Here is a 24,276-nt window from a genome sequence, read left to right as displayed (position 1 = left end):
ACTCACCTGAACCAAAAAAAACCCCCTGGTTTTAAATTTAGTAGATCCTCCTACATAACAGTAACCTTGAAATTTTCATACCAAGTTCTAGCCAACCTATACGTAACGTAAAGGCAGTGAAATCACTCCCGCCTCACAACTATAAAGTTGGAAGTTAATTAAAAACTTAATTTTTGTGGATTTTTTTAATTATTATTCCATCTTTGAATGTGTTTCAGTAAGTTTAGTGTTCATTAGGAAAACTACATCACACAGTTGTGATGGACACTCAGGGTCTGTTTGCACCATGGGATTTGCAGGTGCCACAGCGTTCCAGAAAGGAGCTGTTACAGACTGCAGATGAATATATTCTGGTGCTTCACAAACATATGTTTTAAGAAGGGGAGGGGTAAAAAAAGCAAGGGACTATGAAGTAGAGCAAATCCAAAACAAGAGGCACGCATAAAAAATACTAGAGCCAAAACGGTAACACAATATTAGGAAAGCAGATATTTCTGACACAATTTTCTCACTAAAACAAGTAAGAACACCCCAGCAGGGAGCTCAGCGCAGGGGTTTCAGGCGTTTCCTTCCCCCCACCTCAAGGTGGAAATGGGGGTCCTGAGGGAAAGGGGCTGCAGGCGGGTGCCTCCATCCCCATCCCTTGGGCTCAAGGAAGATCAGCGCCACGTTGGGGGCCGAGCTCCCCACTCCTGCCCCACCAACACTTTTAATGGCCATTTAAAAACCTCACAGCACACAGCGGCAGCCCCGCAGGAGGCTGAGCCCAAGGCAGCAGCGAGGCACTGGAAACCCCCCTGCCGCCAGGCCCAGAGCGGGCCTGACCCCACACCACGTCCCCAGGGCAGCCCACCACCCCTCTGAGCCCAGGGCCTCTCGTTCTCCATCGCCATGAGCAACATCCCCACGCAGCAACAACAGGGCCAGAGGCCACAAACGGATGAAACAGCCCCAATTCTCCAAAAGGCCATATTCCTCCAGAGGGTTGCACCTAGGCCACCGCAGAGTGCCTGGACCAGGCCTTGGGACAGAAATATTAATGAGCAATCACACTGCATTAACCCTCATCATCTGGCCTCACAGGTTAACACATAGCCAGACTCCACATACAGTTGACAATGATGAAAAACAAGAAAAAGACAGTACAAGGATGCACACTGAAAAGAACAAAAATAATCGGTAGAGAAACATCCAAACAACCAGGGCCAGCTCCAGGTCAACAGCTCGTTGAGACTAAAACTGCAGGGAGGAGCTTCAATGAATCTCCCTTGTCAGGAAAAAATAAAAACACCGAGCTAGTTGAAACATCTCATTTGACTTCAAAATGTTGCTTCCGGTTTACAACAGCTCTCATCTGAAAGTGCAGCTAATTTATGTCAAAAAGGTCAACACCAAAGTGAAATATTTCAATTCACCTACGTTTTTATATCAGTTCACAAACAGCAACGTTGCCACAGACTGGGCTGACTCAGGATACCATTTTGGAGGTGGATTTGTTTCATACTTTGATTTTATCTCAAAAATAGGACAAAACAACTCTGTCCACTCAAATCTGAACTCCTATACCTTGTTAAAAGCCCCTGAGATCAGACCACCGTGCACTGGCATATGCCAGCAGGCTGTTTAAAGGAGCAGCGGGAGGGCTGCGTGCTCGTCACCGGCTGGGCACGCTCGCCTGCTCTCGTCTGCCAGAGAAGCTGTCCCAGGTTGAAATTAGCTTCTTGGCCAGGCTAATTTTAACTTGGATTGGTTCCCTCATCCAGCTCACCCCATGACCATACATTTGTTCTGTCACAAGGAACTGAGGGTCAGGGAAGGACCACTTTTCTGAGCTGGCACCACAGAGCATACGTGAAATTATAGTACAGACTGCTGAGCATCTAAGTCAGTTTGCAAAGAGGTGTCTGAGCAGAGGGGTTGTAACGTTACTCGGCATCTCCAGTGCCAGGCTGCTGTTACTCAGAGCATTTCTCCTCACAGCAGCCCTCTGAATTTTTGTTTGAAAGGCTTTTGCAAAGCTCAGACCTGTATGAAAAGGGTTTGAAATAATGTGCTCCGTGCTGAATACGTGCTGGTACTGGCAAGGAAGCTACACGCAGCTATCAGTGCTGTGCCTGGCGCTCCCCCTTTGAACCGATGCACCACAGAAACCCGCATCTTCCCCAGCAAGCTTTAAGAAGAATATGGGTATCTCAGCTGGAACTTCCCTCCTGGGATTCGCCACCCAGCCATCTTCACTGATGAATATTCCAGGACCCTGAAGATTAGTTTTTGTTGGTCCAGCACCAAAATGACACAGCAGGCACTCTTAAATAGAAACACCACCAAGCCCCTGACAGTTAAGGAGCCTGACGTAAAACGCAAAGCATTAAAAGACTGGCAAAGAGCAAACCCCACTCCCCTTGCAGTACAGTCAGGGCAGCAATGTCACGCACAGAGCTTGGCAATTTCACTTGCTCCAATACTAGCCTGGGGGTATCACTTTTAACACAATTATAGAAACCTAATAGAAGTTTTCAGTACTATATATGCCTGGGTGCTGAGATAAAATTAGAACTGATTAGTAATATCTTGAAGTCTTTAATAACCCTGATACTAATTTTAGTTTATCTCATCTCTTTCATCTTAATGCAAAAAACCCCTCTTCAACAGAAAAAGAGAGGGGGAACACAGTGACCCAATGGTGACTGAGCAGCGCACTGCATGAACGCTGCTGAGGTTCAGGCAAAGCACCACAGCTCCCACCTGACAGACAGGCAGCACCCACAGCGCTGTGGCAATCACCTCTGCTCAGTATGTGCGCTGCCCATCAGCAACAACGGGGAGACAACCTTAACAGCAACCTCCTCCTCGCAGCTCAGGAGCAAAATCTTTCTATACACCAGAGAAAAAGCACCATTTGTGAAAGAAGGAAGAAAACCTACCAACAGCATTATTTCAGCAACTGATTCTACTCATTTTTCTCTAGGACTTTCTTACCTGCTTTCCACAAGCTGCCTCTTATTTCCTAACAAATTATTTAGTTCAACCTTCCCCTTAAAGCACATAAACTACATAAGGGCTTCATGCAGCCAAGTTTCAAGCATCTCTAAGAATGGATGATCCCACAACTTCTCAGGGCCCTTGTTCCAATATTTGACTACCCCTGTAGTAAAAAAAAATTAAAAATCTAATGAGACTTTCCCATGTTCTAATTTGTGTCCATTACTTCTCAGCATATCACAACGTGTCTGCAAGAATCTGGCTCCACTTTCTGTATTTCCTTCCAATAGACAGTTGAAGACAGCAGTATAATCAGTACAATCTTCCTTAATCTTCCTACAACGGAACAAACCCAGCTCTCTATTCCCACATGCATTCCAGCCCCCTGACCATTATGATGGGAGCCCCCTGCGAGACTCCAACTCTATGCTGTCGATATGAAGCACTGGCATCCCAAGACGCCTCTCGTTTCATTTTCTTATGCTTGAACTTACTGACAGAACAGAACACCTTCCACTGTATATGCCTGGGGTTCAATTCTAAAAGATTTATAGCTTTTCTAAAACAAATCAATTTTCTGCTTCAGATCAGATGGAAGGATTACTCTGATGATTATGTATATTACTTTTCCATTCAAGTCTGTTTTCCCTTGAGTAAGCTTTTCATTGGCTAAGCTTTTTTTAATTTTTGAAGTGGAAAACTATAGCCTTTACAGCTTTACTGGTATTCTTAAAAAAAACCAAAAAACCACACACACAACAAAACCCAACCAGAATAAAGTATCTTGCTTCACTGTGAAAAACAAAGTCACATTCAAAAGAGCAAGAAAAATTATACTACACTGGAGTCTAAAGCATACTTATTTTGGAAAGCAACAACGATCCCTACTTGAAAATCCTCTGGAACCCTAAAACACTTAATACATGCCAAAGGCATCACCTTGAAACACCTCCCCCGTCACAATTATAAATTACTTAAGGTGCCAAACCCACAGAAAATTATGCATCCTGACCTGATAATCCATCTGGCCAGCTCTACTGGAATCAGCTGTGGAGTATTTTGTTGTGTGTTACTTGGGGATTTTTTTGTTTTTGTTTGTTTTAAATCAGCACAACTTTTGGGCTCCATTCTGAACTTTGGAACAAATTAAATAAAGTCAAAGAGACTTTGGCCATTAAAGCTAGCTGAATTTGTGTAAGTGCCTAAAAGCAAAGAGCAGCTTGTTTAACAAATGAAATTAACTTCTTCCAAAAGCTAAATATATATTCATTTTGTTAGCTGACCATGTAATTTAACAGTTCTTCTAACACACGGTGGAGATGGCAGCTGCTCTGCACTGTCTTCAAAATGCTGTACACACTGTGAAAGCTATACTCTGAAACCAGAAAGCCAGACTGTTAAAGACACTAATCACCAACTTTCTCAGAGATAGACTGATTTTATTTTTTTTTTAAACAAGCTGAGACTATAGCATCCACTACACAGAATACTCCTAAGCAAGCACGATCTGAGGGCGAGCTCAGTGCTATCTGTCTTCTGATAGTTTTTATTCCTTTGTATTTTGATGAACTTTTCAACAGTATTTCCAAACAAAACTTCACTCCAAAGCCCAAAATTTTAATGTTTTACAAATGTCTTCAAAGACTCCAAGATCGATTACGCCTTAGTAACAGAGAGGAAGGTGCCAAAAGTACCTTGCATTGTGTCTGGCCCAGCTGAACAGGAGCCAACACTACATCCTTCTTGAGACTCATCTGTCTGGTGCAGCTGCCGCCTCAGCTAGAGGAAAATTCAGCAATTAAACCCCAACTAATTCAGGCGAGGAGGCCAAATCAAATGAAAAAGGCAGCAACTGCCAGCCAGGGCTCCCCCTGCAACTTACTTTGTGCATGAGAAAAGCCCACACTAGCTCACAGCCACACCAGAGAAAGGCAATCTAGCCACTGCAGGCTGCCAGAAGTTTGTGAGGTGCTTTCTTCATGTAGCCCTTGCCCCCCAACGGTGCTAAAGCCACCGTTACCTTCAGCTGTAAGGCTGCCTTCATCCACAGAAACACAAACCATCCTCACTTGGCAAGGAGCAGAGCTCACTGGGTACAACCTTACACCACAGCTCAGTCCCATTGCAACTAGTAAGACGTTTTCAACTAGAAAGACACACAAAGTATGTTCAACTCATTGAGTACAATGTGTGCATAGTTAAACAGCTACTATTTGATTTGCCAATGTTTAAATATGGTAGTTATTATGCTTGAAGTACTGCATGCCAGGAATTACCAGAAAAATCAACAAGCAAGTGCAACAGACTGACTGGTGCACAGTGTTATGCACTGGTGCCAATGACTGTGGTACATTTAATACAAACAACCTTATAAACCTTCTGCTCCCGTGAGCAAGGGGTAATATCCAGGTAGGCTCCAGGGAGCAGAAACTCTAAGTCAAAGGGAGATTTCTGTTCTTCCTGCCTCAGGTAAACTGTGGCCAGGCCTTCCCACACCTTTTCTAACTAGCCAGAACGAACTTCCCATCTGTTCCTAATTCTTCTATTCTGTTAAGATAATCCCACTATCAGCTTTAATACAAAGATTACAAAGACAAACGGTATGTTAAAGGTCTCCTTAAGGCCAAAAAGCTGAAGTACCGAAGCAGAGTCTGACTTTGTCCCTTCTGTCTATATGCAGCTTGACAACAGGCATATATCCAGCATGACAACTTACTACTGCAGTTTGGAAAATACAAGCCATGAAAATTAATTTTCCCCAGATCCCTTGTTTCATACTGTACATTAACAGAGATAGGGTTTCAGTTGATCAGCAGACTTTACATTCTCACTGTTATTCTAAAAGACACTGAAGCATCACTAAGGCCATGACCAGATGTGCCATTCCAGTTGAAACAATCAAGGCTAAAAGTATACACCTCTAGTTTTATCAAGCACCACTTAGATGACCTACTAACACAACTACTAGCATGTGTAGCTACTTCCAACTCTAGTCAAGTCAAATAGTTTTCAGAGAGCTCAGGAGTTCTTGAGTAGACCCAAGAAAAAAAATAGAAAACCCCCACAAAATGGGAGGACCATTTTGATTGCACTGGAATTATGCCAGCAAATTCAAGGCAAAGTGGAAACCTCAAATAAGAAAGGAAGGGGAATAAAACAAGTAGCATTGGATGTCATGACTCCAGAGTTGGCAGCATCAGCAAGTGCCACAGCTTGCAGGACAGCTGGAGACCATCAGGCACTGGCCCCGATTGGCTTCCGGAGCAGGAACTCTCCAAAATACACAGGTCTTAAGGGCAGCATCTGCACAGTGCAGTGTTGTTAGGCCTGTTGTTAAGTACCTTTTAAGAGAGTTTTTCCCACTTCCCTCTGTTGCTTGCCTGGTTCTCATTGCACTTGTATTCTGATTTTTGGCCTAGTTTCCACCTTCTGCCCTACACCATAGGTTACTACATGCCTATACTCATTAGCTTTTTCACCATGATTTGTACCCCGTAGAACCTGCCTCACGCCTGGACCCAAGGAACAGAACACATCTGACTGTGCCCTAGACTGAACCTCCCCCCCTCGCTGAAACCCACACAGCTATTAAAAAGCCACTTCTTCCCTTTACACCCCTGACTCCCTCTTCTGACCACTTCTCCCACTCCTTGGACGAGGTCTTCTACTTCTACCCCCATGGCCACTCAGCTACCCTTCTGCTTGCCTTCCTCCAACCACTTGAACACCGGTGGCATGTCCTGGAGAAGGAACATGATGAGTTTCAGCTCATGGGCCACTGCTTCCCTGCAAGGAGCAGCAGCTGATGCAGGGAGAGACCTACTCATGCCACTCACCCCCAGTTTTCTCAGTTGTTCCTTAGAAACTCTGGCTATACCTAGGAGGCTAAAGACAAACAGCTAAGACAGCGATTGCAACCACTTTTACTTGCCCCGTGCTTGTTACCAGACCTCTGACATGGATCCCATGAGCGCTCCCTAATCTGCCCTAGGCACCTTCAACCAGGTTGCTTTTAACGGATTATTTGCCTTAACTAGTTTAATTACGTGTGGAACAAGGCAGGGAGCTCCCACAATGTACTGTCACAGCAGTGGGTGACGCTGAGCAGCTGGGGGCCATAAAATCCTCCCGCACTGATGCAACTGACTTACAGGGGAGGACCTGGTTTTCAGTCTGCTACACTGGAATAATAAAAAGGGATGGAACACATATACAGGAATGGAAAATCCTGTAACATGTCTACAAAGCACCTAGAATTAGAGACTTTTCAGCAGTTCCCAAAATGGCCTGGTTTTCGGTAGGACATTAGAAGACAAATCTTCTGTGTCAATGCCAAGAGGCCATAGTACTACCATTCCTAAATACTCTTCTCAAGGAGCAAAGAAAAAGTTATTAACCTCCCACAGGTTACTACTCCCTCCTCTGGTCTTCCTCCCACCAGCCCTGTTCTCAGAAACAGCAAAATGTCAGTAGCAGAAGGCATGAAGCCCATCTTATAAAATCTCAGTCCAAATTGTGAATGTTTAAAACTGAGCAGCTAAGAAGAGACTAAGCTTGGTAAGTGCCAGGCATTGAGCACGGCAAGCACTAGCTGCCATGCCCACAGAGCACAGTGGTCACTACCTCCGGGTGATCTTGCACTCCTATAGACAGGTGACAAATTGTTAAACACTGATTAAACAACTTCACATCAGCCCAATGCTAAGTGAGACAAATTCTTCGACCATGGGCCTATCTGGGATACTTGCTGACAGTAAGACTGTGAATGCTTGCTAACTCCACAGTACATGCAAATTCCAAAGATTTACACTCTTGAGGATCCATCCTTTTCTGTCCTCTGAGATGATACAAAAGCATGAAAACTAGACTGATGCACATAAAGTGCATTTTACAACAACCTAGGCTGAGAGTGGTCAGTGGGTCTACATCAAAGGAGTTTCTACATTGTAATGCCGACTCCTTCCTCAGGTTTCCTGGGACAGCATGTTTAATTGCTATAACAGAGGTGAGAGAAAAAATTACAAGAACTTTAATTTACAGTCTACTATGACTTGTCTTTCATTATGTCTCACCACATTCACAGCAGAAAATCCCACACATTTTTTTTCCACCGACAAAAGTCATAAATACATACAAAGTATTTTCTAGAAGAGCCTAGTAAATCTTCCTGCTCCGTATCATCCAACAACAATAAACTAACAACTGCATTTCTGCTCTCCAGTGGAGAAAGCATTTCACTGCCACAGAACTCTGCCTTACAGTATCTGAAGAAAGTGCCACAGAAATCATATATGGTGGAAAGCCTAAACCAAAACACAGGTATGTCGTGCTGTGGATTACAGCATTTACAGCAAAAACTGAAGCTGTTTTTAAATGAAAGATGTAGCCCCGGACAGTTACAAAGAAAACTTCCAAGTGCAAATCAATATGAGGCTGCCTATCTAGCTCTATAGGGAGATGAAATAAAATAGCTTTATGAGAGGTTTGAATTGCCTCATTCATCTCAACTTTGAAGCCTAACGATAATTCAGATGTTAACGCCAACCGTTTTACCAGTGACAGATGGCTTTTTTTTTTTTTTTGCTTTTTTTTTTAGGAACTGCTTCCTAATATGCTTTACCTGCTGTGGTAAGATCCATGTAAGGTGGCATAGCACAGAAAAGTCCAAAGATATTGATACATTCATGTTCAACTGTATTTTTTATTCTTTTTCATTTCACCTGTCAATGTAAAAATCCGTAAGAGGGTTAGACTGAAAGAATAAGCAAAAGCAAAGAAAAAAGCTAAACAAACCAAGGGAATATTAGATATTTGGGCCACAGCCTCAGAAGGGGAAACTGCAAGAGCAGTATTGGAGAAGTGAGGAATAAGTTCCCCAACCCTCCTTTCCTCCCCAAGATTTGAATACTTCCATCTTTGCCATCTCACTTGAAAGCCATACATGAAGCCAAGTGCTCAGGCAACATGTTCTCTTTCCTTCTAAAATGTGTTATCGTCTTCCTTGAAGTGTTAATTTTACAGCCCAAATCCCAAATGCTTTTGACCAGCTTGGCCATTTCTCATTCACAAGTCATGCACAAAAGTTAGCAGTTATACACAAGCTTACTGGACAGGTTCCACCAGAGTTTTCACCAGTATATGAACTAATACCTTTAGGATTCCATTCCCCCCTTCCATTTTATTTCTTTCTTTTTAGGGAGAAGAAAGGGCAAAAACCCTAAAAAAACAGGTGAAATATCCAAAAATTTGAAGAAAAGCACAATGAGCTCTTGATACTATTTGCACAAAAGGAATAGCAATCATTTACAAAGCTGAACAAAACTAAGCAACTGATAACTAGGCAAGACACCCTTCACTAGGGCCAATTCTTCATCACCCATGACACAGTAATTGATAAAAACAGGCAACAGCAAGACTACAGCATCGCATGGTCTCTGCATCCTGCTCCCTTTCTTCAATTCTTTACACAGATAATGCCACTGCTGTCAGGAGCGGCAACTCTGATGCAAAACTAGACTTTGTTTCCACAGATTGGACCCACAGGTATTGGAAGGCAACCAGCACAGCAGACAAAAAAGGAAAAAGCCCAACATACATGACAGTCTAACTAGACTTGAATACTCATTCAGCATGCACACGCAGAAGAAATAAAATTTACAAGTGCCGTGTCAGCAGGTTGGCCCCACGCTGCCATACTAGCCCATTCCTCTGCATCCACACACCCCTGCAGGCAAGGCTGGCAGAACTTGTTCTGAGTTATGTCACGTTGAAAAGCGCAGGACAACTACACAGCACTTAAGGGTAATGAAAACAACAGCCTGCAACAACCATCATTCCACCACGTCCCAGAAATACCAGCTGAGAGCCCCGCAGGTCACATACAAAAGACCAGTAGCCTGTTTCTGATGGTCTAGGCTGAATCTAGATTTATACTGAGATCGCTTCTTGCACACTAGACCATGTGAACAATACTTTGCACACACAGCTAGGAAGAGACAAGGTAGCTAATATGAGGGCTTAGTTCCGCACCCCCTGAAGTCAATGCAGACACCCTGTAGCATAACCAGTCATATAAAAAACAACTAATTACAATTAAAGACAAAACTGTGCTGCGCCTCGTGCTTCTGTGAGGATTTAATACTTTGAGATTAACATAGGTCTGAACTCAGCAGGCTTTGGGTCAAACTCTTAAGCAAATCCTGTCCCAAGAGCACAGCCAGGAAACCCCAGACAACTTCCCGTTATAAAAATATATTAGCAGAAAAAGGAACCTACAAAGGATTATCATTTAAAAACACTTTAATTACCTTAGAGTGACAAGCACTTGGTTTCAGACAAGCACTTGTGATTTTTAGCTGCATACATTCAATTAAGATCAGTGGAGGTCAAAACCCAAACACATCAAGGAGTTGATGACAGTATTAAGTGGTCCAGAAAGCAGCAAGGCCTCATTAGCAAGATAATCTAACCTCTATGAAATTAAGGGCCACAACAGTATTTCCACTTCTGTACATGGTTCTTCTGAAGTCCGGGAGTGGGTATCACCTTCTGCCCCTCCTCATTTGTTTTTGCTTTGCTTTGTTCTGTCCATCTAGACCATGTGAAATGTTCTGGTTGTACCAGGAGCAGATTCTACCTGGTGCTTCCCCCAGAGCAGCAACAATGAGGAATGAAGAACCGAAGGATTAAAGGTGGCCCACAATGATATGCCACCTGAAGTGGCCATACCCCAATTTCTGGGTACCAGCCGTACCTCCAAGCTGGAAAGCAGCTGAGCTTACTGCACATAATGAATCTCACCATCCCCTTCCAGACCCCAGCAGTTTGTTTAGCAGGAAGGCCTGTATCTTGCTGGGACATCCTAAGCCAGGATAACTGATTCTGAGACAAATGCAGTTTCCCCAAAACCTGAGGAGAGGCAGGATCCTTTGGAAGATGTTCCAAAAGCCTTTAAGCTGGGACCACAGAGCAACAGCTTTTGAAAACCAGCATGGACAGCTTTGATGGGCTCCTAGGTTTGGCGATACTAAAACATAGGCCTGACCTTAGACAAGCCCCTTAGTCTCTGCACTTTGTTTCCCATAAGAGAGGATGCTTAATTTTCATTTGCTTGCTAAGATTGCAAGCAATTCTTAGTGGAGACTGCCTTCTGCTATGTGCATGTTCAGTGTTCTCTGAAAGCCCGTTTTTGACTTTGATCCTATGCACCTGTTATACAAATTAAGAAATCACGTTTCTTCCCTTACACCACTCACAGTACATCACGCTGATTATGTTCCCCTTCTTGCTTGTGTTCCATTCAAAACTAACAGCATTACTGATGCTTCAGAGCTAACCATTCAAGAGCAGCCCACCCCGTCACAGAGCTGTCTGAAGCCAGCTACACACACTGGCAGGCAGCACTGGTACACTCAATCCACTTTTGGAAAGGCCAGAGGCAGGCAGTTAGATAGCTGGGCTGAGGATGGCAGCCCTCAGACAGCCACAGCAGCAGCCAAACTGACACGAGCTGGCCCTATTCAGTCCTTGCTACTCAGCTAATTTTTGGCACCTGTGATAGTGACTCCAGAATAAACTCTCCACATCTAACCCAACAGCCCTGCCAATAAATGGCATCGACACTTTTCATCACACTTGGGGTTTATGTCTATCAGAGAAGGCCTGTGAGCAGCAAAGGTGGAGCTCCCAGTGAGCTTTAGATCACAACCAGGTACAGCCAAACCACAGCTGCTTTTTGGGGAAGGCAAATGTTTACATTCTCTGACACATCTAGGGCAAGGCAGTTTATGAAGAGTAAATCTGATTACTGCAGCTTGAAACTGAAAATGCAATACTTCAGCCAAACACAACTTTGGGCTGCTCCAAATGGTAACATACATTTTTCCCCAGACTTCAAAACTAAGATTAGGAGACTAAATTCAAGTCTTCTCTGCACAGAAGTTTGAAAGCCTTTCTTTTCATGTTTTCAATCTCTTTTTTTTAAAAAAAGACAACTCTGTTTTGGCAAGTGAGTGGGTTTTTTGTATGTATGCTTTGTTCTCTTGCCTTCAGACTCATTACACCTCTCCTTTTAAATACCCAAAGAAACAGAAAATAGAAGAAACTAAAAATAGGAGATAACTAAAAAGCTATTCTGCACTTCTGAAAAAATGATCTAACTTTAGTGTTGCAGGGAGGAGGTATTTCAACTGCCAACACAGGGCAGCCATACAAGATCCTGGGTGCTGTTCCCCAAACACTACTTAGCAAGCCCCCATCCCTTCTAAAAAGATGATTCAAGCCTTCCAGATCCCACTTTTTGCATTTCCTTATGGAAGGACAATGGGGCTAGAAAATGGGACAGAAGGGTTTGAGATTTCATCCTCTGCCAGACTCCCAGGGCAAGTCCTGTGGTGCACAGCCATACTGGATTTTGCAGACAGACATCCATGCTTTGGAGTAGCGAGACACAAGCTCTGATCTGGAAGCAGCAGAGAACGATCTGCTGTAAGGCACAGCATCATACCAGACATGGCTATGCTGTTTGCAGCACAGCAGTGGATTGTAGCTATTTGGAGCATGCTGGAGCAAGACCAAATCCACCTGGAGACATAAACATAAACACCCCTGATAATTTTGAGCCCTGTTTTTTAAGCCACAAAGCAAGAATAATTTCCCTACATCAGTAACAATAAAACATTGCTCAGGAATGAACACCCCAAAACAGTGACACATTGAAGGACAAAGGGTTAAGGGTCACAGCTACTCTTTAACCTGGAAAACTGGAGATCTTCAGACTTGCTTTGGAAATCCTGTTTCTATTTGCAAGAGATCTAAAACTTTGGCCAGCTTCCTCTGTTTTCAGTAGCCTGATTTCCATCTTCTGGCAGCAAAGTCTCAGGAACACCTATCTTTTTCAAGTTAGGAGCAAATGCCTCACTGCAGCTCTGAGACATCTCACGTCATGTAAGCTTCATGTCTCCGAGTATCTTCACGGTGCTGTGCTACAACACTACGGTTTCCCCACTAGCAACCTTGCAACTCAACTGCTGTTGAGAGCTTGACCACTTGAAAGCTGCTTTTTCTGCAGCCTCCCCTCTACCCTTGCATGGCAGATCTGTGGATTACTTATTTTGCCGTAATGAGTATGGAATTTGATGTCCCCACGCTATATGTCTGCTACACAACTCCTTCTTCACAATACTCTAAAATTTACAAAAGGAGGAAGAAACATATTCTTTGGGCTCAAACACCAAATCATGTCATGATGCTTAATGAATTACCACATCCTGAATTAACTTCATTCATATTCCAGGTGCATGTGTCCCAAAATTAGGCTTGATGTCACTCAGTGCAAATGCATAGAGCACTTCTTCAGGGCAGAACAAACCAGAGCAGCTGTCACATACGTGAATGTTACTACAAAATGGAAGGTGTTAAGAATAGGATAAGATGCAAAAGGGATGTATTTTAGTGACAGAGAGTTAGGTTTTGCATTAGGAAAAAAGCAGTAAGGTAATTAAGCACTGGAATAAACAGCCTAAAAAAGATTGTTATCTTCTATCACTGATTTAAACAGAACTTATCCCGACTGCCAGCAGCAGGAATGGACCAGATGATCACTTCAGGTCTATTTCAGCACTATTTTCTATTATTCTATTCTTTTAGCAGCTCTCAGCAGTGTATTTTTCTAATTACACCCAGTTTTCACCAGATTACACTCCCTTTATTCACATTTCCTAGCACAAACACCCAGGGCGAGCTGTTCTGGACACTAGCTCCTTTGGCACTACGTTGCTGTACCTTTTGTGAGGATTTGGCCCTTAAGATCTCTCAAGAGTAGAGCTTTAATTTCACAGCACGGATCTTGCTCATTTTACTCCATATTTACTGAGAACAAAGGGAAGACTATGTAAATGCCCTGCTACTTAGACCTGAACAAAGTGGAAGCAAACATGTAGATGTGAATGGGAGACATAATGGTATGAAAAAAAGCAGCCCTTTTCAAAAGTAAAATGACTTTGTCAGGGTCCCTTTGCACTATGTGCATGGATGATTTGTGACAAAACAAAAAAGTGCTAGCCTAGCACGTCACCCATGTCAGAGATTAGAGCACTTCAAAACCCTCAGTAGTTCAAGCACTTTCTGGAACTTGAAAGGCTTTCTTAGGCAATGCTTAGCTTCTTTATGGCTTTTACAAGACTTTGATGTGCACCTAAGAGTGTGGAATCTTAATCTGAAGGTTTTCTATGGAAAATACCCATATTGTATAATAAATCACAAAATCTTGTCACCCTGATTAACAGGAGTCAAAAGTTTGCAAAACTTTGTGCCTGAAGTTAAAGATTTTAAGTCATTATTTTGATACCCAAATAAGAACCCTGAATTTCCAAAAACTTAGTTACTTTCAAAAGGCTTCTCTAATAATAGCACCAGAGTAATATTTCTAATCATTGACAAAGCATGGTGTGCAAGGCAGTAGTCAGTTATGCAAGTGTCACTTTTCCCCCCATTCTCATTCCTTCTTTAAAGCAGAGATTTAAAGCTCCCTAAAGTTAAGGGAATTGTGGAGAAACAATCCATTTCTCATGTGTTACAAAACCTCTTCTCCGAGTGCAAACATGGATGGGTAGACATAAGCTTCATTCTCCCCCCCTCACTATACACTTAACCCCCAGTAGCATTAATGGGAATTATGCATGCATAACGAGCAGAGAATAGTCCCCTTATGAATAGGGCCCTTGTTGGAACAATGAATACATTTAACCATTAACATCTAGGGATGTGCCGAACTATCCAATTTAACTAGCTGCCAAACAAAGCTACCATGACCTAGCTGATACTGTCAGGTTTGGAACACGGCACTCTGAAATTTGTCTCTTATTTGTTTTTAAAGGACTTGACAGTGGCCTGCTCACCAGAGCAGGGGGTTTTGTCAGAACGAGCTCCTCTGAGAAGGATGGCACTCCAGAACAACTGTCACATCCACCATGTGATGGAAGAACTCTGGAGAAGGAAAGACCATGACCCCAGGAAGCAAGCAGAGTCATCAGAAGACCAAAAATCCATATATGCATATTTCAAATGCAAATATACATTGGCCACCAGTATTAATGGAAACCCAGTAAGAACAGAGAAAGGCAGAATATGGCACAGAATCATATAAAGCAGGCTAAAAACTACGTATCAAAAGAAAAGAGGGGAAAGGCTGATTAAAGAGAACTTCTAGGGGAATAATTTTCTGTCTTCTACAGCTCTGAAGTTCCTACACAATTGCCTGGCTACACTTGCTCTTTATTCCAAAGTTTTAGCTATCAAAACTCAAGAGAGAACCTGAGGGATATTATATGTATTAATGATAATTTGAGACTTTTGAGTCCACAAAGCAGCAAATAAATTTAATGGTATCATCTGTAATACAAGTCCTCCACTGTCTTAAGTTCTTTCTGTTTTCTTCAAATTAGTGCCTTGAAATTTCACAAGTAAAAACTCTGCACATTGATCATACATGTAGGAATACACTAAGAAGGGACTGAGGTACCAAAAAGAGTAAAATAGAGGGATTTATTCTCATTACAGTGTATGCATAGTATTTATCCATAATAAGAGGCAAGCTTGCAGCGGCTCCATCATAAATGATTTGTTAAATACTGCTGAAGTACTTGGTGCTGTACAACAGCATTCAGAGACCCAAGGAGATCCAGGACAGCCAAGCACTCCATAAAATTAGTCTGTAAGACTGCTAGGGCAAGCCTTTGGCATGCCTGTGCAGCACCTTGTACAAAAGACACCACCTTCAATCCAGAGTGAGCCTTTGGGTGTTACTCTACTATAGAAGTGCAGAAACCTCTCACCTCAAGAGTAAACCCACCAGAGGAACCTGAAGTGTCTGCTAAAGAAAACCATGGAGCAGTGGAACTGGTTGCATTGCATTTCTGAGCTATGCAGATTCACTTGCCATCAGATGCCACTAGATTACAGGACTCAATATGGAATTGGCAAAGTCTTCTCAGCCACTCAAGTTCCATTTCACACCCTAAAACAGGGATACCAAATACTGTCCTTGTGGTCTTCTACAGGGTAGTCGTGAGGACCAGTGTTGCTAAAGCAGTTCAGACACAAAGGGCTAATTCCAAATATCAGCATTGCTACGGAAAACGTTTAGCTCTTGAAATAGATTAAATGCGGCCAATAAAGACAAATTTAAGAGTATTCTGGACACCTGTTATCTTTCTAATAGAGCAGTTTGGCACACAGCACAGGTCAGCTCCCTGCCCAGACCATACATAGCCTCCTAGCACACCTAGATCTACAGAAGATCCCCCTGGGTCACGAGGGACGCAAAAGGAGGGAAAATTCTTGTCCTCTCAAGTCTGTACTATGTAATCCTGTGGACCCAGCTCTTAGCTTGGACTCAAGTTACTTTGTAGATCCCAACAGAACAAGATACTATGCAGAAATATTTTTAATTTTTCCATCAAATAATATATTCCCTTTAAAACAATTAAATCTTAAGTGCTTGGTAGAAGGTGAAAACTGACTTCCCTACCTTTTTTTTTATCCTTAAGAAGATAAATCATTAAATGTTAGCTAGGTACCTCATTTCATCCACCAATGCTGCTCAGAAGTTACCTTAAAGTGAATGAAACAAATACCTGTAAATATCTCTTTAGAGATTGCAGGACGATTCTATCATATTAAATAGTGATACCTAATCAAATTGACAGAGATTGAGAGACTAAGTATAAATTCTGTGTCATGGGCTTGGCTGCTGTTTGGAAATTGATTCTGATCCACCAAAATTCATATTTCCCCTAGAAGCAGATCCTGTGCTCTAAACTGGGAAGTGATGAGTATGTATTTGAAGTACTATTAAACATATGCCTCTATCATGTCATTTTATGCTTTCATGGGAAAAAGATTCAATTACAAAGACTTTGTCATACTTTGAAATATAGCTCTAGCTTTATACCATCTAAAACCAAAACCGTTTTTAAAAAGAAATTAGGTTTACTGCCCAGGGTGCATTTTACACAGATCCTTACCTTTTACAGATCCTCAGGTTCGTGGCAATTTTCACGATTAATCTTAAAAGCTTTTACTCATTTTGATGTGTTTATTTTATTGATTTATATATCAGTTATTAACATTCCAACTTTGTTTCCACTTATCACATTAATGCCTTTTCATTAGTACTGTTCTTTGGTTGAGAACTTACTGCTCAGCCCTGCAATACCGGGGTAGGGGGGAGATATTTTTCTATTACTTTCCAATTAGAGTTTGATGGCAAAACTTCAGTGGCACATAGGGTGCTACAGAGGAAGCAGTATCTTAAGATGGGTCATATCTTACTAAGCTTGTTCTCCATCCTGAGATCCAGTTCAACACCAGAATCACCATATCTTGAGATGACCATTAACAAAACAAAACAAAACAAAAAAAAATCACTACACAGTCTTTTAAGTAGAGATTTTGGAGACAATAGACCATGTGAATTGTAGGAATACTCTGCTCTTTCCCTTGACTCAGCTAACAACATTGTGTGTTGGAGGAGTAGGTTCTCTGCTGACTCTTGGATTCCTTCCCAAGCCACTTACAGGAAGGGTTGATCTGAATAACTAAGCCAGGCTTCCACTCACCTGGACCAAATGCTCATGCAAGTCACTGAGGACAATGCTTTTTCTGAGGCTCGCTGATATGAGAAGTATAGCTTTCCATCTGGCGGTGGAACAGCAATTCCATCTTTATGAGGCACTAAGTAAGTTTAAACAGATTTTTTTTTGCCTATAGATTACTCCCAGGAGGGCATTACATAGTGGGCAGCTGGTCCTGTGGCAAACAGAAATTTAAGGCATGGGAAAAGAAGAGGGGAGAAAAAGATATTACTGCTGGCATGAGTCTTGCCTGCATCCACAGTCATCAGCTTTAAGTTAACACCTTTGGGTGACAGTCTGAGCCTGAAGAGTGCTATAAAATCCTGAGAAGATTAATGAAGGAAGCATCCTTACTCCAGAGGAGCTGCAGGCTGCAAAAGCGTAGCTTTTCTTCTGCTCAGAACAGATATTGCAGCAAGCGCAGACTACAGCCTGTGACTGTTCAGAGACTCTGGAAAGCCTGCCTTCCCCTCGGGACTGCCTTCTGGACAAGAGGAGTGAAGGAAGGACAGCTTTTGGGTTCAGCTTTCAGTTCATCAGTGACCAAGGTAACTTCTAGCCTTTCTCCTCATATAATAAAGAATTAAGTGGAAATCAGCCTGAAGAAATGAAGGTATAATACCCTGATACTTTGTCCGGCTATGATCTACCTCCCTTTCATGGCAGCTTTTCAGCAATACCCCTCAAAATAACACACCACAACACAGCCCACGGAAGGGGAAACTGAGGCGCATTTGGCCTTTTTTTAGGCTCTTCAGAGAGTGGCAGAGATGCGAACAGAAACCATCTCACATTAGATCAGTCCACTCCCTCCAACAGGTCAACAGTCTGTGATTTAAACCACCAAGAAGCCCGTGTGTCCATAAACAAGCCAATACTAAGCGTAACAGGAAGAAAACATTCTACTAGAACAAGCTACAAGTAATTTCAAGGCCATTTCACCCACTTGTTCTAACTATCAGGATTTTCTAAAAGAAAAATGAACCTCGTGGAAACAAGATTACTCTTTATGCCTCTTAAAATCTGAACCACTCTGTTTCTAAGCATGAATGCAACCGTGCTCATCCAGCAACCCTTTCTCTCAGATGTACCCTTCATCCAGGCTGCTGAAGGCAGTGCCACACAGCCACGTATGCAGGTGAACAGTAAGCCCAAGTATAAACTGCAGTTGACACCACAGGATTTTAGTCACTCATTCTGATGGGGCAGAAACTCTCCGGAGCCGATAAAGCAAGTACATTTCAGATCTGGCACACGCCAGACTTATGAGTGACTTTGAGAGAATGCTGCTGTGAGTAAAATGTGTTTCAGCACTACACCTTTACTGGGGGCATTACAGTGTACTCATTAAGATGATAGAAATAAAGAGCTGAGTGGTGATAAAAGAGAAAACCAGGAAAATAAAGCGTGGCATGACCCATCTCATAATAAAATGGCTAGTTTAATAGATATTCTTGGATATATTAAAATAAGAATCTAGCTCATGCTCCTTTCTCAACATGATGGGAGTTTTGCCACAGGCGGAGATGGGATGAGATCCAGTCTAATGCATGCACCACATGCAACAAGGAACTTCTGGTAGGAAAGTAGGATTCCCCTGTTGTTATTCAAGAAAGTAAAATGGTTTTAATGTATAAATTGTTAATGCATATCCAGCTCTGCTATGGGACATTCAGTACATACACATGGCAATGAACAATCCTGCTGATTTAATGTGCAGGACGACAGTAGAGAATAAAGGAGCTTTTAAAAGGACAAAATCTGTCCTTCAGAAGTGAGTCCCTGAGCACAATCCAGGCAGCTTCTCTGGTCCCTGTAAAGTAGTAAAGCAACAAGATAAGGAAATCGCGCTTTTTGTAGTCCTCAGCAAGGTGATTATTTAGAAGGTAGACAGTTCCTAGAATTCTTTCACAAATGACAAATATTTTCATTGCTTACCAGAAATCAACCCACTACTTCTATGTCTACTTACCATATGATTACACATTTTTTTTATGATCATAGAGTAGTCAATAAGCAAAAAGAGCCAGAACTGAGCCTATACAAACAGGGAGGGTGTTCTCCTGGTTATACGTTACCAGAGGAATCAGGAGGGCTACTTCGATTCTGGCTCTGCTACAATTCATTGCCTGAATGTGGACAAGGCACAGACTCCCCCGGTTGCGTTCATTCGGTTTCCTACTGTGAATTTGGAAAGCAGTGACAGCCAGCCACCACCGTGCTCCATGCCACGGAAAAGCTTGTGAACAAAAAGAACTTTAAACACGGTCTGCAGTTATGTTGTAATATAACCCAGAGCTCACAGGGTATCGCTAATGGCAGCCCCATGTCTGGGAGGAATACCATTCGTAGCAGTATGCATCAGATTTAAGATATCTAGACTCCCTGGAACCAAAGGCTTAGTCCCCTGGCAGGATTAACAGAGCCCTTCACCCCTGGAGACAACATATAATTCTCTCTCATCAACATGTTAACCAAGGAGCTCCTACAAAAACATCCCAGCTCAGCCTCTAACAATCAAAGTACAACACTGGGAACATATTACCTCATTTTCCAGTCTGGGGGAAGACACCAAAAAAAACCCAACCTTCCTCTGAATCACAGCCAAGGCAGCAGTACCTTTACCTGACTGATCTGTTTGCTATTTGCAGCAAATTACCCTTGAAACATTCAGTTTGTTCCAGAAAAGCAGGCTACCAGGTAGCAGCACAGACTCTGCCAGTGGAGGAGAAAAACCTTATAGACAGACCAAGGAGATCTGCTGCTCAAAAATACCCGTTGTTTGGGCCTCTTATCCATCCTACATTAAAAAAAAACTCCTCTTCCTTAGTCCTGCACTCATTAACGGACTAGATTTCAGAGCGGAAAACTATCTTGTGGCTTTTGGGGGAAACTATGGAAGAGAAATTTAAGAGGCGGCTCCTGGGCACCTCTAAGAGCTCACTTCAGAAGGCGGTAATTTGCAGAAAGATTGCTGCCAGAGCCACATCACACCTTAAAAATTGGTTTGTTTTTTTTTTCCCCAGGAGCCTTTCTCCTTCCCTTGCCCCTATGTTTTATACAAGAGTCTGGCAGGTCCTGCTCAGAGCCACTCTCCACCTCACTGTAGGTCATGCTGACGCCTGCCTCTCCTACCCACGTAGCAATCGCAGCAACCTGTCTGCAAACCACACGTAACGCAGGGAGGCAGCTGGAGTCCCCAGGAAGCTTGTATTGAGGATCCAGCATTGCATCCACCACAACTTCAGCACTGCAACCACAGCTAATACCACAGGAGGGTGTAGGCTACAAACTCTCCCAAGTATTTGGAGTTAAATTTTATCAGGGTGAGATGGGCACCACCCGTAAGAGGAGACAGAAAACATACACCTAACAGTCTGCCTGCTGCTCCCTCACCCAGTACTGGGTTGGGCCTCTCTCCCCAACTGAGCTGCTAATTTTCCTGAAGGTTGTAAGAACTTAATAATCATTAAGACCTTAACCTCCACCAGATTTGTTGTAGTAGCCTGTAAATACCGGCGTGAGGTCAGCTTTTGACACTTTTGTGGCTGAAGGTATCTAGTCAACAGACAACAGGACTGCAAAAGTTCCATTTTTGAGAGAAAACAAGCCAAGACCAACCATGCAGGCAACCGAGGACTGAGCAGCACCCCAGTGCAGTGCAGGTCTGGCCCACACAAGCAGAAGTTAGCAGGAAGCTCTCCACAGGCTTCTTCAGTGCTAGATTCAACCCAGCACTCCAGCTTCAGCCCCCGCTGTCCACCACTCCTCTCCTCTTCTACTTGAACTGACAACTGTCTGAGGTCTTCAGGGGAGATGCTTCAACAGTTGTGTGTTGTTAAAAACACATAGTAAAATGAGCCTCAATGTCAGAGAGAGAGAGAAATTGAGAGAAGCGTCTGTAGCAGGCTGGATATTTGCTGATGTTCGCTGTCAGATGAAAACACTGGAAAACAATTCAAAGAAGGGCACGAGACAGGAGGCATCACTGCCTGGCAAGACAGCATTAAAACACACAAGCTCTGGTGGAGCTGAGTATACTTAAACAGGAACGATCAATACGCACCACTTTTCCTCAGCTCTGCTCCAATCATCCTCCTTCAAGAGAAACCTTTTCTGAGCTGAAATTTAAAAGTGTATTACCTTCCCCTTCCCTCATGCTATTTATTTTCTGAGAGCTTGTTATTCAGTAGGAAAGTTCAATATGACACAAGAAAACAATGGAACCTCTCTGAAGCATCACAGCACTTACAACTTCTTTCTAGAAGTGCACAATTTTCCCCAAGCGTCATCTGCAGTACTAGAATTTTATAGAAAAATTTAAAACAATAAATTTAATCAAAGATTGAGGAACTTTTTCCAGAAAGAACACAGGGAAGTGGGTTAAGTGTGTATCAAAGCAGTTGAAAAGTCTTGTTTCACCTCTTTTTACTAGCTTTCATGTTTAGCTCTCAAAGACAAGTGCGATCCGATGCCTCTACCAGCACAAGAGAACAAAATGCCATTCCTGTAAATCGTTTCTTGCCACAAAACAAGGAATGATTCCTTGCTCACGGACAACTTTACAGCCATGTGTCATCTCAACTACTTCATGCAAAGTGAAGGTAAAGATCACCAGCACTGTGCAATCGTTCACAGCCATAAAAGCTGCTGTAAGAGATCAGCCCAATAGCCTATTAAATTTAGTTCCCAAGACAGAAAACATATCCACAACTCATTTAAGATAAGAAGTTTTTCCATCAAACTCAGCAGGCTTTGAATTGAACTGTTAAAAAAAAAAAAAAGTGTAAAAATAATAAAGCAGCAACCCAAACTGATGTTTCTACCACCACAAACCTACAGGCAACTGCACTAGCATGAGGCAGTCAGAGATTGTTTTATGAGATTGGTAGTCTTTGCTTTTTTTATTCTGGTTCTTGTAAACATTTTCTTAAAACATGTAAGAGCCAGGGATGTGACTTTGTTATCTAGATAGATACGTGGTCATACGTAAGTTCAGTCTTTTTTTTATTTTTGACATTATAACGTACTTCATCCCCTTATAATTAATTCTGCAGGGTAATTATAAAAGAAGATAATTTTTATCCATATTTACATGCGTGTGGCTTTCCCATTTCGTTGCTGTCACACTTTCTTCAGGAACTGTACAAAAAGGCAAACAGGACTGCCACTCTACTCATCAATTTTCACAAGTATTAAGTACCACCGACTTCTTAACTAAGCAAAAGCCAAGTTCTGCTGACCGTATCCCTCCAAGGAGCTACCTCTGCCTCTCCTTATGCCAGCGTTCCCGAATCCATCTGGGAACTCGCCCTACTTGAGAAGTTAGTGGTGTGCTCACCAGCCTGCCTGAGGAGCCCTACATCTGGGCAGCGGAGCAGGCGCTCCTTAACGGCTCGGTTACTCATTCGCCCCCCGCGGAAGGGATCCGTTACAGGAGGGAGCCTCTGCTTCGGTACTTAGCAAAGGGATCACACCGGTCTTAAAGGCGGGGGGGAAAGGCCTGGCGCTCACGGTGGCCATCGGTACAGCAATACCTGCACAACGTACAAACCGAGGAGTCATTCCGGTCTCTTTTCCTAGGAAGCCTTCTCGGAACGCTTTGGTAAGAGGCGTGCCGAGGCCGCTGGGGTCCCCGCTACCTGTGCCCGGCAGGCGCCGGCCGAAGGGGCCGCGGAGCACCCGGCACACGGGCGGGCAGGCGCGCAGCCCCCGACGGCGGCACCAGCGCCGCTGCAGGGCGCGGGCAGAGGCGAGCCCGGCCGGCACAGCCGCCACCCCCCACACCCCCCGCCCCGGAGCAGCCACCCGGCGGGTGGGTCGGTACTGACCGGCCGTGGGCACGTCGGGGACCAGCTTGAGGGGCCCGATCTGCCGCAGCTGAAACGCCGTCCGCACTTCGTGGCAGCTGGGGGACTTGCCCGCCGCCACTCCGCCGCACAGCCCCGCCGCCGCCAGCAGCCACAGCCCCAGGACCCCGCGGCTCCCGTCAGCGGCCATCTCGCACCCCGGCGGCCGGGCCGGAGCGCTGCGGGGCGCGGGCCGTGTGCCGGGCGGCGGTGCCGGGCGCCAGTCCCGGCGGCGGCGCTGCCCCCGCCCGCCTCCCGCGCTCCTCCTCGGCGAGCGCGGCCGCCGCCGCCCGCCCCCGCCCCTCCCCGCCCGCGGGGTCCCAGGGGCGCCACCGCCCCCCGCCCCGGGGCTGCCGCCGGCGGGAGGAGGCGGCGAGCGCGCTTGCGAGGCTGCCGGGGGCCCCGGTACGGCCGCAGCGGCACGGCGCCCCGGGGGCTCCAGCCTGCGCCGCACCGGTGGGGCAGCGGGCGCCGGAGAGCGGGGGCGAGCCCCGGCCGCCGGGTCCCCCGGCGGAGCAGCGGCGGGCGGCCGTGGGGGCTGCTGCTGCGCCGCTCCGGGAAGCCGAACGCAAAAAGTTTTTACGAAGGATCGGTGCGGTGCCTGCAGCGCGGAGAGCGGGGCTGCGCGCAGCCGGGGCCGCCCCAGGCTCCCGGGAGCCCTGTACCACCAAGGCCCCCTGAGCGCCGGGGCGGGAAACGGGTACGGAGCAAACAGCAGCGGCCGTAATAGCCCTGAGCACAGCAGGCTGGAAAAGGCGCACGGCTCGCTTTGGTGCTGACATTCCTAGCAGATGACATGGAGGCCGTGGAAG

General features: G+C 44.4%; 1 protein-coding gene across 2 annotated transcripts in view; it reads right to left on the bottom strand.

Moving 5' to 3' along the window:
* The window catches only part of LOC130158311 (glypican-5-like), a 391,572-nt gene extending 367,871 nt beyond the window's left edge, over window positions 1-23,701 (bottom strand). For both annotated transcript variants that reach the window (XM_056358960.1, XM_056358961.1), the window contains exon 1: window positions 23,447-23,701. In XM_056358960.1, coding sequence (XP_056214935.1) covers window positions 23,447-23,615 — 169 coding nt within the window. In that variant the 5' untranslated portion in view covers window positions 23,616-23,701. The remainder of the gene's footprint in view (window positions 1-23,446) is intronic.
* Window positions 23,702-24,276: the final 575 nt, after the last annotated feature.

Source organism: Falco biarmicus, chromosome 13 (genome assembly GCF_023638135.1).
Source record: "Falco biarmicus isolate bFalBia1 chromosome 13, bFalBia1.pri, whole genome shotgun sequence".
Taxonomy (NCBI): Eukaryota; Metazoa; Chordata; class Aves; order Falconiformes; family Falconidae; genus Falco; species Falco biarmicus.
This window is presented reverse-complemented; position numbering and strand designations above follow the sequence as displayed.